This window comes from Osmerus eperlanus, chromosome 6, assembly GCF_963692335.1.
Source record: "Osmerus eperlanus chromosome 6, fOsmEpe2.1, whole genome shotgun sequence".
In the NCBI taxonomy this organism is placed as follows: domain Eukaryota; kingdom Metazoa; phylum Chordata; class Actinopteri; order Osmeriformes; family Osmeridae; genus Osmerus; species Osmerus eperlanus.
In genome coordinates this window covers 11,682,268-11,701,084 of record NC_085023.1, presented here as the reverse complement: position 1 = coordinate 11,701,084, position 18,817 = coordinate 11,682,268, and the positions used below count along the sequence as shown (strand labels likewise).

Genomic DNA, 18,817 nt, shown 5'->3' with positions numbered 1-18,817 from the left:
ATGTACCATAAAAATGAAAAAGTAAAAACAAAGTAGGTTCAATGAAAACTGTCATCACCAAATCCTTTAACCCTTGTGCTGCCTTCGGGTCACATGACCCAAAGGTTCATAACGAACCATCGTTGTGTTTACCCAATTTTACCCAATACAAAAACAAATAAAAATCATTTTATTTTAACCTTCGCAATGTGGAGGGTCTGAGACAGCCCGACGGTTAAAAGAATATGCTTCACTTTGTTTTTGTATGCAGTAAAGTTGTCGCAATCAGTAACAATTACTGATGGGTCAGAATGACCCGAAGAGAACACAAGGGTTAAGACTGCTCTGCCCATTCCTACATCAAGAACAACAAGGTGCAACAAGAGAAAAATAAGATGGCTGACAGTACTTGTGCATATTTCTCATTTAACCCTCGTGCTGCCTTCGGGTCACATGACCCAAAGGTTCATAACGAACCATCGTTGTGTTTACCCAATTTTACCCAATACAAAAACAAATTAAAATAATTTTATTTTAACCTTTGCAATGTGGGGGGTCTGAGACAGCCCAACGGTTAAAAGAAAATGCTTCACTTTGTCTTTGTATGCGGTAAATCTGTCGCAATACGACGGTGGGTCACAATGACTGATGGGTCAGAATGACCCGAAGATAACACAAGGGTTAAGAGAAGTCATCTGTGTTCAGGCAGGGTGGCAACAACAGTGCTTCTGCCTCAGGGCAGGGGACATCGAAGTGAAAGACTGAAATGACATTCAGCATTGTTGACCTCAAACATGACAGTAACATACAGTATTTGCGTACTGTTCTCAATATGGTAGACTTATGACTGATTGTAATATGATATTTGTGAAGATAATGGTGGTTGGACAATGGACACCAGCACCAGTGGCCTTTAGCTAGACATCACAAAGATATGTCACCCATATAAAGTGTCAAAGAGAACAACCTAAATAATGGTGAAACACAACCCAGTTTTATGTATCGTTATCCAATTGTCAAATCCTGCTTGTAAAGATAATCTAATTTATTCTACCATCAACTTGTCCTATTTCAGTCATGCGTGATGTTATTCATAAGCCATCGTTATCTCATCCTAATAACTGAATCAAATAATATAAAATATTGGCACAGATAGATTTGAGCATCCAATCAATCTATTGGATTTGTCATTGATGTGGAATTGCCTGACAAGATCCTGATCAATTAGAACATTTGAACAATTTAGTATGTTCTAGCAAATTAATACAGTTGGGTTAGGTTAACAACCTTGTTAATTAATTCATAATAATTTGTTACGGGTTGGATTACTAGGCTTGTTCTTATACTTGACGCCACTCATCGTTTTTGAGGATATACAACTTTGACATACAGGAAAGCAGAGGCTATCCATTATTTCTGGGACAGTGTTTAAAACAAGACAGTATAGTTCTGTTGTCAGCTGGGCTGCAGTAGGAGTTTGGATTGTAAGGGCTGCAAAACCTTTCAGGCATGCAGTGTTTCATGCACGGCTGAGAGGTGACAAAGTACTGTCTCTTGACTGATCGCCCTTGTTCTCTCCTTCTCTCCTACACCCCACACTCCCACCTTACCCTCCCATCCACCAATAACACATGTTTTCTACACACAAGCTTCTTTTTGTTTCTTTATTCAGGACATACTGTAACTCCATGCAATGGTTTGTACTAAATGATATGAACAACCCCCGTCTGAACAACCCCCCTCGCCCCGAAGAAGCAGACAGCAGTATCTGAGTTTGGTTTGTCCAATAAGATAAGGGGTGGTACTGTGTAGTTGATTGTGTGTGTGTTAAGGGTTGGTAGCTTTCTAAACCAGGAATCTGGTAAATGTTTATGTTGGTCATTTTAGCCTTATGTGGGGGGGCTGGTTCAGGGATTCGTCGCTGCCTGTTGTAGGAGTCTGTGGGCCTGCCAGGCTGCTAGACGACCCCCCCTCAGTTTGCAGGTCAGATAATTTGTTGATGCCCGATTTGGGATGACAAAGAAAGTCAGTATCTTGGGACAGGAAGTCAAAGCACTCCTCAGCCGGCTCCAGCTCTGTGTCACCAATGAAGAGTTCTGTTTCACCCCAGGTTTTGCTACCACCAACAGAGTTGCCCTGGGAACCATCTCTGCTGCTACTGTTGCTCTTGTTGAGCAGTGAGGACATACAAGAGGAGCGGTCTGCGAAGGTCTGGGTGAGGTTGTGGGCAGAAAGGGACTTTCCGAGGCCTACTCTGCTGTCTGAGGTCCGCCCATCTGGGCCGGAGGAGAGCAGCAGCAGAGGGTCTACCTCCAGGCTCAGGTGCCGTCTCCAGGAACCTTCTTCTCTCAGACTGGGTTTCCCCCTCAGACGCACCCCTATCTGGGCACATGCCTCATCCTCCACAGAGGTGCCCGGGCTCTCCCCCATGTCTCCTCCCGGAGGAGCATCCAAGACTAGGCCCTCTGGGCGTCTGAGACGGGGGGCAATCACAGGGGGCAGCTGGAGGGTGGTTGTCAGCCCTCCCCCTGCTGAGGGTGGAGGTGGGGGCAGGTCGGGGAAGTGTGCTTGCTGGGGCGGGGCTGGGAAGCTGTTGGGCGTGGTTAGCGCTGGGTAGGGGCTGTCTGGGGGCAGCAAGGGCGAGGGGGTGAGAGAGGCAGTGGAGGGTGGGTAGGAGGGTGGCTCGCTGTCTGGGGGGAGCTCATTGGAGGGCGCCAAGATGAGGCGCAGGCCACGCGGAAGGTTGGATTTGAGTGAGCGGGATAATCCCCCACCACCTCCGACTCCATCACAGACGCCACCCTGGGGGGTCGGGGAGCAGTTGAACATGGAGCTCTGGTAGGCAGAGGTCCGGTGATGGTCCAGCTCAAAGAGCGGCAGCGAGGAGAGGGTGAGGGCCGACGAACCTTTCTGCAGCGTCTGCCGGTACACGTCCAGCAGGGAGTCCAGCTTAGACTCGATGGACGTCACCTGGGAGAGAGAGAGAGAGAGAAAGAGAGAGAAAAAAAGAAACGGATACATATATAGCAAGAGAAAAAGAGATAACGAGGAAGGGAATTCAATTTTTTTGCTTAACCCTTGTGCTGCCTTCGGGTCACATGACCCGAAGGTTCACAACGAACCATCGTTGTGTTTACCCAATTTTACCCAATACAAATAAAAAGCATTTTCTTTTAACCTTGCGATGTGGGGGGTCTGAGACTTACCCTAACCGACGGTTAAAAGAAAATGCTTCACTTTGTTTTTGTATGCGGTAAAGTTGTCGCAATACGACGGTGGGTCACAATGACTGATGGGTCAGAATGATCCGAAGATAACACAAGGGTTAAAACATAAAACAAAAACATTCAACTTAAAACGACACTGCCGGAATGTTGGGAGTCATCACAGAAACACCTACACACACAAACTCACCTGTCTTTCCACCTTACACACGCGGCCCAACATACTCATGTCCTCTAGTGGGTCCCCATCAGACTGAAGCTTGTCTTTGATCTTCTTGTCCATGGAAATCTGGCCCTTTCCTAGTATCTGGTCCACCCTGTCTCGCACACACACAGACACTAGTGTTAATCACAGATGGAGGGAGAGTATATATTTTAAGAGGGTGTCCAAGCCACTTTGTAGGAATACTCCACAGCAGCCAACACACCTACTTCTAATAACAAGCATGTTAGTGTTAGGATTGGGACAAAGACCATAACAACATTCTATGGTTATTTATTTTTTTAAATCCACACAATAAGTTACATCGCAGGCTATTATTCATTCAGTGGTTCTACACTACAGTTATCTTGATTCCCACTACGACATGTGTAACCTAGAGCTATGGTTCTCAACCCTGGTCCCTGTTTCCCTGCTCCAACACACCTGATTCAAATAAATGGGTCGTTATCTAACTCTGTAGAAGCCTGGTAATGAACATGCATTTGAAACAGGTGTGTTGGAGCCAAGAAACAAAAAAATGCAGGACAGGGTGTCTCTGAGGACCAGGGTTGAGAACCACTGACCTAGAGAATCTAGATGTATGTGATAAGATCTTTGCTTAGTTTCAATTCTGAGAGAGCGGGATATTTCATCCGTTACATACTGTAATACATGCAAAGGTTGAGTTTGAAGCACACACAACCTTTTCTACCACACACTCAGGGAGAGAGGGACGTTACACACAGCTGAAACGTTTCACACGTTGGTGAAAACATTTCCAGACACATTGTGTCATAGTGTCTAAATCTGCATAGCTAGGACCTAACCCCTGGCCTGAGGGCTTCCTCCTGGTCTGGCTGTAATATAAGTGCAGGGCGGGGGAAGACATGTTCCTGGGCTTGCTGCTCAGGCTGGCCTGTTGGTGACCACCCAGTCCATAGGCCAGTCTGTGTGGGAGAAACACGGGGGGGTCAGATTGAGTCGAGTCACACACACATAACCAGACACACACAAACACACATTCTTAAACATGCACACACACACACACACCGTCAATTTAAGGCAACACTAATGACCTTTTTTGTGTATTTTGTAGTTTACTGTTCTAATATTAACTATGAATATCACTATAGAATATCAACTCTATTGTAGTCCTTGCTTATTGAATAATGTTGAATAAATAAAATAAGCTGAATTTTGACACTGAAAATTCTCATGGACTTTTCGGGAATTTTCCACCCCTTTGCCATCATACAGACTACACATGCTCAAACAAATACACTCATACACACTCAAAAACACAAATACACCTGTATCCCCTCGCAGCATGTACACACACATACACACCTACTCATACAGTAATGTATACCAAAGATCACACATCACTCTACAGATTTTATAGTGGCAGTAGGTTAGTTCCAGAGAAAGTAGATGTCATGCGAGAAATGTCCTAAAGACATTTAGGTTGAGATTTCTGCTACAGTAAGCAGACAGTAAGGACATCATTTCCAAACTAACCCAGGTGTTTGAGGAGCCAAAAGTTGCCTTTGTATCTTATTCACAAGTCAAAATAGGTTGTTTGGGATGGTCAGCATGCACACATTTACCAAGGTAAGACTAGTGAGACTGGTGAAATATGATGACAAACAATGTACTTATTAGTTGCATATAATAATGCACATTTTAGCTCTGGACTCCCATTGGACCCTGCATGAGGTAGATGGAATATAGAAATAGCTTGATATGGAAAGAAATATGGAGTATGGTTTCGTGATAGTGTAGTAAAGTGTGTGCTTTAATGTGTGTCATGTTTGTGTGTGTGGCTGTGTTGTATTTGGTCTAACCCCGGAGCAGACTGCTTCCTGGTGGATTGGCTGTAATAGAGCTGCAGGGAAGGGGAGGAAAAAGTCTTGACTCTGCTGCTGAGGGGCTGCTGTGGACGACCCACTATGGTGTCCAGCCTGGGTGGGGAGAGGGCACACACTCGTCACGTAACACACACTGACAGAACACCAAACACGCTGACACACACTTAGAGTGGAGGATTCCCATCTTGATGTATGCATTCTAAGGATACGACCCATATGTGTGTGTGACGTGTGTGTGTGTAAATGCATGTTGCTTTGTGATGTTTTGTTGTAAGCAGATGAGTGTGTGTGTGTGAACTGTGGTGGGAGGGTTAGTGTGTGGTATGAACTGCATCTCACCTGGTCTGGAGACTCTTGATTCGACATAACATGTCCAGGTGACCAGCAGAGTACTGCTCTATCACATCCTTCACATCGTACGGGCGCAGGGTCTCCTTGAACTTTTTCTTTGCTACATGAAATTTCATTATTCTGAATGAGAAGGAATCAGACACAGTATAATTATTAGGTTATGTTCAAGTAAGGAACTTCAACTTCTTCTAAATAAGCCAATTTGTGATTTAAAAAAAGGTCCCTAGTTGGACACCAGAGGGCGCTGAAGGCTATGAATAATCCTGTCCGATGTGTTCAAGATTTTAAATTGAGCTGAGGCACATCACTTCTTGCTGAGCTAACAATATGTTACCAAAATAGAACACACAAGCATGAACTCAAAACAAGTGTGAAAACAAGTGTGTTTATGTGCACCTGAAACACTCGACTACCCAAATAAATCACTCAATGCCACTGATTATCTGACCATTGTTTCACCGATATCACTAGATTTTGTGGCCCTTAGAAAAGGGCCTAAGAAACCTAAGAAAATAAAATGGCCCAATGTCACTAATTTAGGATGGAATGGAGATTGCAGACCAGTAAACTAAAGGTATTCCTCCCGACTTGGAAGCATAGCCTTTTGGAGTAGAGGGGCACCCTCACCAGGGCCAGAAAAAAACGTACCTCTCCGAACTGATTAGAGACAACAAAAAACACCCTAAATTCTTATTTGATACCATTTCTAACCTCACAAAGAAAGGTACACTCTATGTCAGCACAGTTCCCTCCCCTGATGATTATCTGGAATTGTTCTTTCACAAAATCCATGCAATCAGAGACTAATTACAGACTAGTTTTAGACATACGAACATGAACACCAAATCTTCCCAAGAATGCAAGTTGAGGATCACTATGGAAGCATTCCTCAAACTAATGGAATCATCTAAGTCCATGAGCTGACAAACTTTCCAAACAACTCCTCCCTTTTATTGGACCACCCATGCTGAATATTATTAATGGATCAATTGTGAAACAGCACTCCCTTGATTACTGAAACAGCACCCTGCCAAAGTAGTCAATGACTGACATTTGGCCTCTGATGCAGGTTCTATCTCTGTCCTGTTTCTCCTGGATCTGAGTGCAGCTTTTGAAACTGTTGATCATCTAATTCTCTTCAAGTATATCGAGAACAATGATGGGATTTCTGGCACGTCACTCTAATGGTTTAGATTATTTTTATCTGACAGATTGCGGTTAGTCCACTTTGGTGGTCTTCATCGGTGGGCTCCATTGTCGGATTCGGAGTAAGGCAAGGCTCTGCCATAGGCACTTTCCTTTTTTTCTTTACACATGCTGTTTTTAGGGTCCTCATTTGAAACTCCAGAGTCAACTTTCACTGTTATGCAAGTGATACCCAGCTATACAGTTCCCTGAAGTCTGGAAAATGACCAGATGTTCTAGAAACGTTTCTCTGCAATAAGGACATGGATGACAGCAGATTTCTTCCTTTTCAACTGATCAAACTGAGGTGCTAATTCTAGGGCAAGAAATCACAGGAAGAAGCTTTTTAACCTCACCCTGGAATTTGACAACACCAGTCTTCCCAAGTCAACTCCGAGTCACAATAATTCCCCACCTCTCATTTGAATGCCATATTAAGAACATGACCAACACTGCTTTTCTCCATCTATTTCACATTGCCAAAATAGGACAATTTCTCTCACGGGATGATGCTTAAAAACAAATACATGCGTTTGTTACATCTAAACTGGAACACTGCAGTAAGATCACTAACTAGAACAAAGAACACATCACATAAGGACACTATCATCCCAAGTCGCCGGATGTCTGGTGGTTTCCAACATCTAGAAGAAAGCTAAGAGGGGTAGGCCGTTCTCATTAAGAGGTCCTGTCCTCTGGAACACACTTCCTGTGTCAATCAGAGAGACTGAAACTATCTCAACATTTCAGGCTCTTTGAAGTGTGTGACACTGTGTGGGTAGCGTGGTTGTGTAGCACTGTGAGGCATGATATTTCATTACATTGCTTGTCTGTATTGTACTGCTGATGGGGAAATGACAAATAAAGCAAACTTGTTTAACTATGAGTGTAGTATGGCTGTTGAGGTTTGTTACTGTGAGTTCCAAGCACTCCCCCCCCCCACACACTCTCTGGTATGGGGGTTTGAGCTGTCAACATCTGCCAGGTTACTGGTCTGCCAACATTTGGACCTAGTCAACAATGTGGACATTGGTCTCTAATGCTCTTTGATAGATCACACAGACCTGCCGGATCCTACCTGACCGTCTTGTGGTCCTAGGCATCCTACACTGTCTTGTGGACCTAGACAGAAATGCGGACATTGGTTTCTAATGCCCTCCTAAGGACCACACAGGGGTGCTGGTTCTCCTGACCATCCTGTGGTGTCATCCTGTACTTCCCAGCCCTGTAGCGTGTGTACTTTTGTCTTTATTCTTACTGCATGCTTGTATTCAGCCTATGGTCTGCCCCTCTAGGTATCACAATCCATTTCTGGAGGAGGAGATCCCTCACTGAATTACTCCTTCCAAGATCTCTAAAATAAATTCAGTCTTTCCTGGGTGTTTGTCCTTATCTTCCTAAAGGGGTTTAGGTTGATTCAAAGTGCAGTTCTATGGGCATCTGTGAAACCCTTGGTGACATTGCTTGTAAAAGGGCTATGCAAAGAAACATTTATTTGATTTGATTTGCTGGTTGGACAGTAATTGACAGTATTGGTGAAGGGGAAAACACAGATTTTCTTTCAAATTAACCTTATACAAAACAATAGCTACATAACTACTGCTGTAACAGAATTAAAAAATGTTCCCAGTGTTTTGGTCTTTACCTTACATTTTTCATAAGAGGAACTACTGCTGAGGAGGATAATATTGATCCAGGTAAATGGATCTCTACAGTTGGATCCAATATGGCCCCTAATGGCTGTGCCAGTTGCTAGTTTGACTCACTGTCTAGGTATAAGCCCTGGTGACAGATGAGCCTCTGTAATAACAGCTCTGATTGAGAGCGTGTCAACCCGACACCCTGGGAAAGCCAGGGGCATGTCTCCGCTCCCACTACCAAGGGAGGAGGCCTGCTGAGGGGGCAAGCGGGGTGGCGAGAGAGGGGGTCCACTGGAGCAACAGCCTCGGGATGGGAAAGGTAGGGGAGGTCAGGTTAGGGTAAACAATCCCAGCAGGACTCACATAAGGTCTGAGAGAGAGCGTGTAGGACGAGGAAGAGATAGGAACAGGGGTGAGAGAGATGGACAGATTCGAAAAAGGTTAAAGAGATGGAAATGAGGAGAGGACGGTCAACGTGGAGGAGACAGGAGGGATGAATAGAACGAGGAGTAAGAGGAGTCGAAAAGCGACCGAAAAGGGCGAGAGATGGATACCGTGAGAAAGAGAGCGAATTAAGGAATCAGATGAATGAAAGCCATTCAGACGAATCAAAGCGGGTCAGAGGATATTGTGAGAAAGTTCGATGTGAATAGACAGAGGAGGGAGTGAGAGATGGAGACGTAGGAATGAAGTGAGACCAATAGAGAAGAAGCAGAGGAGGAGTAATAGAGGCCAAATGAGTAAACACTTAGACTCTGGAAGCAGGTGCCAGCTGGACTCCCGAACGCCAGTGAAACCCCCGGAACAATCTATCACCCTCAACGATGGGGGAAGAGAGTACCCAGTCACACAGCCCTAACAGCACTGGGCTGGAGACTCGCAAATGGGTAGATACCTGCTACAGAGAAAGACTACTTTTCAATCTGGCACAGATTGGTTATTCAAATGAGATAAGGTCTTGAATAACTTTTTGGGAAAGAATAACAGACCCACTGACGCACTGTCTTGCCAGGCCATCCTTGCTCAAATGTTGATTGTACCTGGTTTATTTTATTTGAGATTTATATGAAATGTCAACAAACATCATTTGAATTCCTTGTGCGCTTATACGTTAGAATTAGAAGATGCAGCTGCTCTAGTGTGAGTGTCATGTGCAATGCATTAGTTTGGAGACATTGTTTTGACTTAAGTTTGAACTCTTTTGCATTTGAGCTGCGTATTAGTCACAAGAAACTTTTTCACACCAGACTGATTATTTATCTGCATGACAAAGGTTTGACAAGGCTTCTATTTTATTTACCCTGTTAATTTAAATAATGTCATTTGATGCCATATGCAGAGATTGGGGGCTTTACACTAATCATGTAGTCCTCTTTATTTTGCAGCAGGATACTACAGACAAAGTGCCAAGACTCCAAATTGTCACACTAAGGTATGACGTCCAAAGAATCCTACAAATGGTTTATGTGAAGTCCTATTCTAGGATGTGTGATATCTGAAACAGGCAAGTACATGTTTTAGACCACATGTTCAACAACTGTCAATAGAACATGAGATTGACGACATTGATCAGCTGACCAACCTGACAGCTCTGATGACCGCCTTCAGCGGCGCCGACAGGTCCTCCACAGTGACATCACAGTGACAGCCCCTCTCGTCGAAGCCATCCTCGCTCCCTGGCGTGTCCACTGTAGGGCAGTAAGCAGGTGTGTAGAAAATGGCAAAAAGTGCTGCAATCCAGTGCTGAATCATTGACTATTTATGAGAGCTTTTTAACTTTTATACTGATACTATTGGAAACATAAATTCTTTATGGATCTACCTGCCTTAAGATTTTCAGGGTTTTATCAAGACAGATTTTATGGTTGCGTCGATAGATTTCGAAGAAAAGGATTGAGAATTACTGTGCTCACTCAGCAGAGAAACAGAGAGAGCAACAGAGAGGGATGAGAGAGAGATAGTGAGAGAGAGCGAGAGAGAAAGAGAGAGAGAGAGAGAGAGAGGGAGAGAGAGAGAGAGGAGAAAGCGAGAGAAAAATCCAGCCGAAAAGGCAATGTGCATTTCTTTGATTTACTGTCAATAGGACAGGTGAGATGAAGTGCGTAGACACAGAGGAGATAGGGGCCAGAGAGCTAGGGAATATGAACAGTTTTCTGCACCAGTCAAGTTCTATACAGAACAGACATCCGTATTGGACCAATCCTATATAAATTATTCAATCCAACTTTGTGAGCTCATACAGCACACAGTCAACCCCAATAGTGATGACTATAATAGTGCTTAAGAACACAGGTCTCTAAAACTGAAAAACAAAATCATCATTTAAACCCATTATGGATGCTTGCACACGTGCACGCTCACATGCTCACTAGCTTAATTGAGATCACTCACACTCTCACACACACACACACACACACACACACACACACACACACACTCACACACACACACACACACACACACACACACACACACACACACACACTCACACACACTCACACACACTCACCATCAGGTGTAGCCGTGCGGGTCTGGCTCTTGAGCCTCAGCGAGGGACGGAAGCGGGTGCGGTCGTTAAAGCTCCAGCTCTTCTGCACCTTGGAGGGGCTGCTGGTCGTCTCTGGCCCGGGCCCCTCGTTACCCGGGGAACAGCGGCGCTCGTTGACGGACGTCTGCCGACTCTTCATACTCTGACCACGGGGGCTGGCCATTCGCACGCGCTCCTTGAAACTCAATTTCTGACTGGAGAGGGAGAGAAGGAGAGAGGGTCAGTATGGGTTCTCCCGCTGAACAAGAGAGGAAAGATGCAGAGCACAGTCACTGGGTAGCATATCTCCAAAACACATGCTTTCTCCCATTCATTAGACCTCTACCTCTGCCATAGCGATAGGACAGAACACTAGGAAACAACTCAACTGTGTGTGACCCTTCTCTCTCTAATGATGCTAACTAGTAGAAACATTTAAATGTGCATTTCACCTGACCTATGGACCGTCTAGCTCATAGTGAAGCGTTAACAGAGGGAAGACATTGTTCCCACGAGCTGGATGAAAAAACTAAACATGAGTCTGCTTTGTGTAGCTTGTAAGTCCCATACTTAAATGAGACCTGGGGGGGGGGGGGGGGTCAGGGAAGGGGGGCGGGGGTCCAGAGAGCCTGTACCTCCGGCATGTCCTAAAGACCTCTGCTGCCATGGCAACAAGACAAGCATGCAAGCCAGCGGACGGACCGTCGGTGGCATTGAAAAAGAGCATGGCAGGCAAGAGGAATGGGGAGTCATTGGGCCAATCATCTGAGAGACTGAGCGGGAGAGTTCTGTAAGGACACCGTGTTCTCTTGGAGCGCACTTAAGTCAGCTTATGGGCAATTCTCATTGTTTTTATAGCAGTGATTAGAGAATGAAAGGTAAGTAAGAAGGCCAAGGGTCGTTTGAGGCAGCACAGGGTCATGCAGGGGTTAGGGTTAGATCAGGCAAGCAACAACGATGTAACAGTGTACCGAAGGAGATTAGCAGGTACCAGCACACATATTTCAAGGTATTGGATGTGGACATCCCAAAGATACATTACATAACTATAGGATGCCAAGAAAAGTGGGTAAATTGAGGACTGGTTGGGGGGGGGGGGGGGGTGTAGAGGGGCGATTGGTTTAAAAGTCAAGGCAGGCCACATTCAACAAGCAGATTACAGCAACCCGACCATATGTGGAGAGTAAGAATGCACAGTGCTTTTTGGGGGGAGGGGGGGAGGGTAATCAGAGGGAGGCGGGGCTTCTCTCATCCTTCTCCATGCACTTGCCAGCTAGTCAGGGGCATTCCCACAGATCATGTGACTGAGGCAGAGAGGATGCTGGGGTGGAGGGTGTGGGGTGGTACCTCCTATATTTCCGTGCGTTATACCTTCTGAAGAACCCCCTTTTTCTATGACCCCTACTCGAGCGAAGGATGGAGGGAGGGAGACAGATAGAGGAGGAAGGGGTTAATGGGGTAAGGAATGAGCTTAGGCAGCGAGGAGAGAAGGCTGTCTTGTCAGAGCTAAAGCAAGATAAGCACGTCATATGTTCTCTATGGGTCTCCTCCACACATAAGGTGCATATTTAAACATTTAGCAGAGCTTGACCTCAAGCTCACAACTATGTAAATACATAGTTATAATCATAGTAATGACATTGCAGTTTCATACGCAAGCACGCAAGCACACACACAATAGTTCAATAGTCTCACCAATCAGTATAAAAATGTCATATTGAGGAGGGAGAGGAAAAAAATTACTTCTAGGATCCAGGATTACGGCTCATAATTACTTTGAGGCCAGCAGTTCCATCCAAAACGTCTTCACAAACGCTCACAAATGACCCTTCGTAAAACAGGTGTGTCCAGAACCCTGTAGGTTTTAGAGTTTTCACAAACTTGAGCTTCCCCTGTGTTGTATTTTACACTTGCAATACTGAAGCTTGTTAATGTGACATGGGATTAAGGACACTTCAATTGCTCCTTTAATTGGTGGAATAAACTTGAGCACATGTAAAGGCTGGATATAATTAGGATTTCATTCACTCAGCTAATTGGGTTTGCCACAACAGAGGTTTATATGAGGCTCATTAAGGCATATGAAACACCATGACTTCGAGAGTTAATGATAGCTGTTTTGTGTCTCGTGTGTGTGCTCTTGCGAGTATGAAAGCCTTTGACAGTGTGCGTTCAGCAGTGTGTTTTGTGAGTGTCTTTGAAAGTGGGTTTGCCAGTGTGTGTGTGTGTGTGTGTGTGTGTGTGTGTGTGTGTGTGTGTGTGTGTACGTGTTTATGTCTGTGTGTGTATGTGTTCTTCTCTACATCTTCAACTCCAAAAAGCTTCCCTGGCATAGCAAGAAGAACCCAGATGTTGAAGCACTGCAGACCTACTGTAAAAACAATAACCTAAACCATAATTAAAGTCACAAATCTATTTGTCTCTCACTTTAGCCCTCCTTCTCTTTTTCCTCCTCTCCCTCTCTCCCTCCATCTCTGTCTGCTGACCCAGACGGGTGTTTGATGAGTTATATAAATACCGTCCCAATGGAAAAAGCACGTCATGGTGCAGACATGGTACAGGCTCCTGTCCGAGCAGTGCGCACACACACACACGCACCCACACTCACAGACACACACACAGAAACAAATGATCCAAGCTCCTGTTTGCTTGGAAAGCATCAAGATATACTAGAGAGGGGCACAGAGCCAAAGAAAGAGGGGGGGGGAGAGGGAGAGAGAGAGAGCGAAAGGAGAGAGAGTAAGAGAGAGAAAGGGAAAAGGTGGGAGCACAATAAAGAACATAGAGGGTTCCGAAAAGGTCTCACAGTATTTATGATATGCACTTAACTGCAGTGAACAGGTAAAAGATAAAAACGGATAAAATCCTCATTACGGTTTAGCATTGTTTCCAGTGTCTCAAACGCAAGCTCTAGTAACTTACACTTGTGCCCTCTTTGTGAGTATGAGCACAACCTCAAATGATCCCACAGGACCACAAATCCTTCCACATCTCATCGGTTATGACTGACTGATCGGTGTTCACCTTTTCAGGAAGTGTTTGTGAGTGGAGAGAGCAAGTGTACAAACCTGCTTGTCGTCTCTCCCTGTTCTTTCCTTCATGTTAGTGAATGAAGAGAGGAAGACAAAGGCAGAGAGGTCAGTACACCCGTTAACAGACCCGTGGAGTGTTTCAGAGATGACGCAGTACAAAACACACCATCAGGCAAAACAACAAGCGAACCACAATGGTCAAAGCAATCTGCGAGACAAACGGTGAGCTGGTTGTAAGAATGTTAGGGCGGGTTTCAGCTCGTAGGCATGCAAGCGGAGGCCATTCATGCTGCGAGTGGAAAAGTGACAGTTTGTAGGAGAGAGATGAGGTGGCGTAGAGACAAGCTGAGAAGCTGGTGTTTCCTGTGCTTGCTTTATTATTGTACAGTAAAGGTGTTTATGTGTGTGCCTGTGCTTCTGAGCGACTGTGTGGGTGTGTGTGTGTGAGAATGTTAAAGCAGTGGATACACCTAACATTTCCGGGCTCATGTTTCCTGACTGTAAGTACCCAAATTGGACTCAACTGTAGTCTTCAGGCAAGACTTTCCAAAACATTCATTACATTTACTGTTAAATAATGACTTCTCTTAGAACCCATGAATGCCCTGACCTTCGGTTTACGTCAGACTGCAGTGCAGACTGAGGCAGCAATTTATTGAGCCTCAAGCGATAGCTGTCCTATTAATGTTATTGGCATTTATGTGGTATTTGAAAAACCAAACATGTGCACTCTTTTTGGATGTTCTGAAATAAATAAGTTCAGGACGAGACAGTGGAGAGTTTTGGTGAGGCTTCCCAATAAAACAAGAAAAATGTAAACACTGTTTTAACAATAATTTCGACCGTCTCTACATTCATCTCACAGTGTTATATTTACAAACAACACTGTCTCCCAGAATCTCAAATCCCTGAAGCCCTAGCTCATTGTCTGCAAAAGCCTGGAAATATTAGACTACATAATGACAGTGAGCTTTTCCGTATATATATATATATATACAATATATGTTGATGCAAAAAGCCCCACAATTCCCAAACTCACAACAAAAGTATGACTCAACCGAAAATACATATATACTGAGGACGTGCCATCCACTAAAATAGCACAGAAGAAGATGAGAAATGGAAAAACTAAACGTTGTAGCTACAGGCGCACCAATGAGGAAGATAGGCGGACAGCAGGGCAGAGCAGCGGCCATGACTGTAGTTTGTTACCTACTTTGCAGGACTGCAGGTATGCAACGCCTTCAAATGAGGCTTCCAGGTAGCTATGGAAACCGAGTTCTCATCAGCAGCATAACTACGCCAGACACACTACGTGCAGAGTCGACAGAACAAAAAGTACAGAGGAACAAGATGGAAAGAGAAGTGGCGAGAGGAACCAGGAAAGAGAAACCAAAACAAAACCAAAATGGAAAACAAGGCAAGGAGGGAGGGATGGATTGGGAGAGAGAAGAAAGGAGGATGGGGTAAGAAACAGAATAGAAAGACAACAAAAGAAAAGAAAGAAAACGGTGATTAGTATAACCGGTCGTTGTTGTTGTTTTGAGGCGTCGTGGGGGCGAGGTCTGGGGGGGGGGGGGGTCTGGCGTTGGCAGGGAAGGGGTAAAGGATACATGCCTGAGTGGGGAGAGGGCGCTTTGGTAATGGCGCCAGGTGGCATTGAGGTAGGGACGGCCACAGTCGGTGGTGTAGAGACGCCAAGCTGCCTGGTGAGGGAGGGCAGAGATAGACGCGCACACACACACACATATATACACACACACACACACACACACACACACGCACGTACACAAACACACACACAATCACACGCGTACACAACAGCGATGGCACAGACATGGTGAGGAAGTGGAAGGGTTTATGTGCATAGTCACTCTCAGTCACACATGCGTGCAATCCCTCAAACAATTCACATAGATGATTGTTGGGTCCATACTTGGCTCATCTGCAAAGAAAAATAGTTTATTAAGAAAAAGAATATTAGTATAGGATATTCAAGACCACCATTTTCTGCTTAACATGCATAAATGACCATACCGTATCTAGTAGCAAAATTAAGTTCTTAATAGGAAATATACGTGATATATTAAACTAAATGACACAAAGACTGGCAGAGCATTTCGTTTGTACAACGAAGAAATGGTATTCCAGTGATCCAGTGGTCATTGTATTTCACTGTGGTACAATTGTGCATTAAGGATATTCACTAACCAACCTGCAACCCATGAAGTAGACAGATTTTGCCCTCAATCCACTATGTGTTATGCACGATGGTGAAAAAAAGTTGAAAAGCATAGACTAAATTGTGCAATAAATCTTTTTTCCCCCACTTCTAAGCCACTATCTCTCAAGAAAAACCTATTATGTCAACAGTAAATGAACGCACACAGACATACACATACGCGTTGGGTTTGTGGAGATTTCATTCGAAAGTAATATTCCTGATCCTGTCCATTTGGGTGAGCTATAGCGCAGCCCTAAATCCACAGTGAGAATACCTTGCATGGAAACAGCTCGTAAATATCAGTGCTTTGTGTTTCCTTTGGACCAGGGATGGAACAGAGAGGCTCAGGCACATTTAGGCATCACTCACACACGAAAAGAAAAACACACATTTGCACACACATACTAACTAAAGCATACACTCACATACATACTGGACTCAGACACACGCGTACACACACTCACCCTCACACACGCACACACGTGAAATGAACACAAAGTAGCAGAAGGAGAAGGGGTGAAGTTGATGCAACAGTATCGTCTTCCTGATGGGGAAAGAACAATCTGTTTAATCGGTGTGTGTTCGGATCTGCGTGAGACAGCGAATGAGTGTGTGATGGTGCTTGTGCTTGAGTGTTTATCTGCATGCGTGTTTGTGGGTGTGTGCTTGTGTGTGTGTGTGCGTGTATCTGTGTACACCAGTATGTGTGTGTGTGTCTGTGAGTGTGTGTGAGTGTGTGTGTGTGTGTGTGTGTGTGTGTGTGTGAGCACATTTACCTGGATGAGGCTGGCGGCTGGGTTTCTTCTCTTCTCAAAATGTTTCTGTCTGTGTTGCTCCTGCACCTTGAGAGCAAACCCAGAGCCCAGTATGCCCTGCAGACACACAACACACAACTACTGACTGTGTGTGCATCTGTGAGTGTGTGTATATCTGTGGGTGTGTATGTGTGTGTGTCTGGGAGTGTCGATGTGTGTCTGTCAGAAGGGCACACGATCCGGGTGCACTGCTGCCTGTTTGTGCATCTGTGAGTGTCTGTAGGACTGTGTGTGTGTTTGTGTGAGTGTGTGTGCGGAATGCATGTGTTTGTGTATGTGCGTATGTACATGTGTGTGTTTGTATGTGTTTATGTGTGTGTGTGTATGCGTGCAAGTGCATATCTGTGAGCATGTGTGTGTGTGTGTGTGTGTGTGACTCACAGCAGGCAGGGCAAAGAAGGAGATCCCCAGCAGAGCGAAGCCAGCCGACAGCAGGCGACCCGTCCACGTCTGAGGGGTCTTATCCCCATAGCCAATGGTCGTCAAGGTGATCTGATGTCACAGGTCACATACAGGAGGTGAAAGGTCATTTAAAGGTCACAGTGGCTGGGGTAGCAGCTGTACTAAACAAGCGCCGGACGGCTGAACAAACGTAGGTCGGCTAGTGGGAGATCCGACAGGAGATGACGGAGGAGGAGGAGGAGGAGGGAGGAAACACATGGGCGCGGACAGGTGTGTGTGTGTGTGTGGGAGTGGGATAACGTGTGTGTTGGAGACGGTGAGTCCGTGACCCTGAGAGACGCCACGTGTGTTTGAGGCCACGGAGAGACAGTGCGCGTGGGACAGTGCGCGCGAGGGAGACTTCTATTGGCAGCGCTCCGTGATGTGTGTCTGCGGTGTTGTGTTTTGTCCGGTGACCCCCTTTCTCTCTCCTTCCCTGTCTCCAGTCACATGTCTAATAGCCTGGTCTCGCCTGACAGCCATGGGAAATTACATCCATCGATTTGGTCATTCTTCTTCGCCCTTCTATGTCTGATTTGAGGTCTAGGGTGTGTATTGGGTCAGGTGAGCAGTGTTCAGGGGAGATATTTGATGGCCCAGCCAAGCGTCACCTCACAGCTCTGTCATGTCACTGTGTCATTAAGGTGTCGTTAGGACACCGTTAATGTCATTTTAAGAGTTATTAACTAGGGGGGGGTTCATCCTCGAGGTTTACGAAACGATTCCTCACGTTTTTTTCCTCGTGGGTTATGTTGTGGGCGGCAATACACAACATCTAAATGTACCTGTGTGTCTCTGCTACTGAATGAGTGTGTGTTGTGTGTGTGTCTACTTACTGTGCCCCACCAAAGGGCATCTGCGTAAGTGGCAAACTCTTTGTTGAACTCCTTCTCCACGAGGTAGACCAAGAATGAGGAGAAGATGAGCACCAGGAAACCTATGTACCAGGCTGTCACCAGCTCCTACAGGAAACACACAAACACGCACCTTACAAGGCAGCAGGACAGGAAAGGCCTATCAATCTTTCCGTCAAACGCCTACACGTCTTACCTTGCTGTGTGCATAAACTACAGATCCCAGCAACTTCCAGGTGCCTCCTCTCCTGTCCATGCGCACCATGCGCAGGATCTGCAGGAAACGAAGGCTACGTAGTGCTGAGGTGGCGAAGATGTTACCCTGGCTACCAGCTGATACCACGGCAACGGAAGCGATGAGTACAATAATATCTGGGGAGAGCCAGGCAAAAAATACGTTATAAATGATAAGAAAATGGGAAAGATCCCTTTTTCTGACACAACAAGTAGTGTTTGGCATTGACAATGCATGAGA

At 45.4% G+C, this 18,817-nt stretch overlaps 1 protein-coding gene across 1 annotated transcript in view; it reads right to left on the bottom strand.

Annotated features, from left to right (window-relative positions):
• Positions 1-317: 317 nt before the first annotated feature.
• Positions 318-18,817, bottom strand: part of kcnq5a (potassium voltage-gated channel, KQT-like subfamily, member 5a) — a 19,474-nt gene continuing 974 nt past the window's right edge. Inside the window, exons 2-13 of the mRNA XM_062464506.1 lie at positions 18,539-18,714; positions 18,325-18,450; positions 17,429-17,539; positions 17,009-17,104; positions 15,225-15,319; positions 14,045-14,071; positions 10,959-11,191; positions 10,032-10,137; positions 5,613-5,744; positions 3,394-3,520; positions 656-2,949; positions 318-400 (exon numbers count right to left, since the gene is read on the bottom strand). Coding sequence (XP_062320490.1) covers positions 1,858-2,949; positions 3,394-3,520; positions 5,613-5,744; positions 10,032-10,137; positions 10,959-11,191; positions 14,045-14,071; positions 15,225-15,319; positions 17,009-17,104; positions 17,429-17,539; positions 18,325-18,450; positions 18,539-18,714 — 2,321 coding nt within the window. The 3' untranslated portion in view covers positions 318-400; positions 656-1,857. The remainder of the gene's footprint in view (positions 401-655; positions 2,950-3,393; positions 3,521-5,612; positions 5,745-10,031; positions 10,138-10,958; positions 11,192-14,044; positions 14,072-15,224; positions 15,320-17,008; positions 17,105-17,428; positions 17,540-18,324; positions 18,451-18,538; positions 18,715-18,817) is intronic.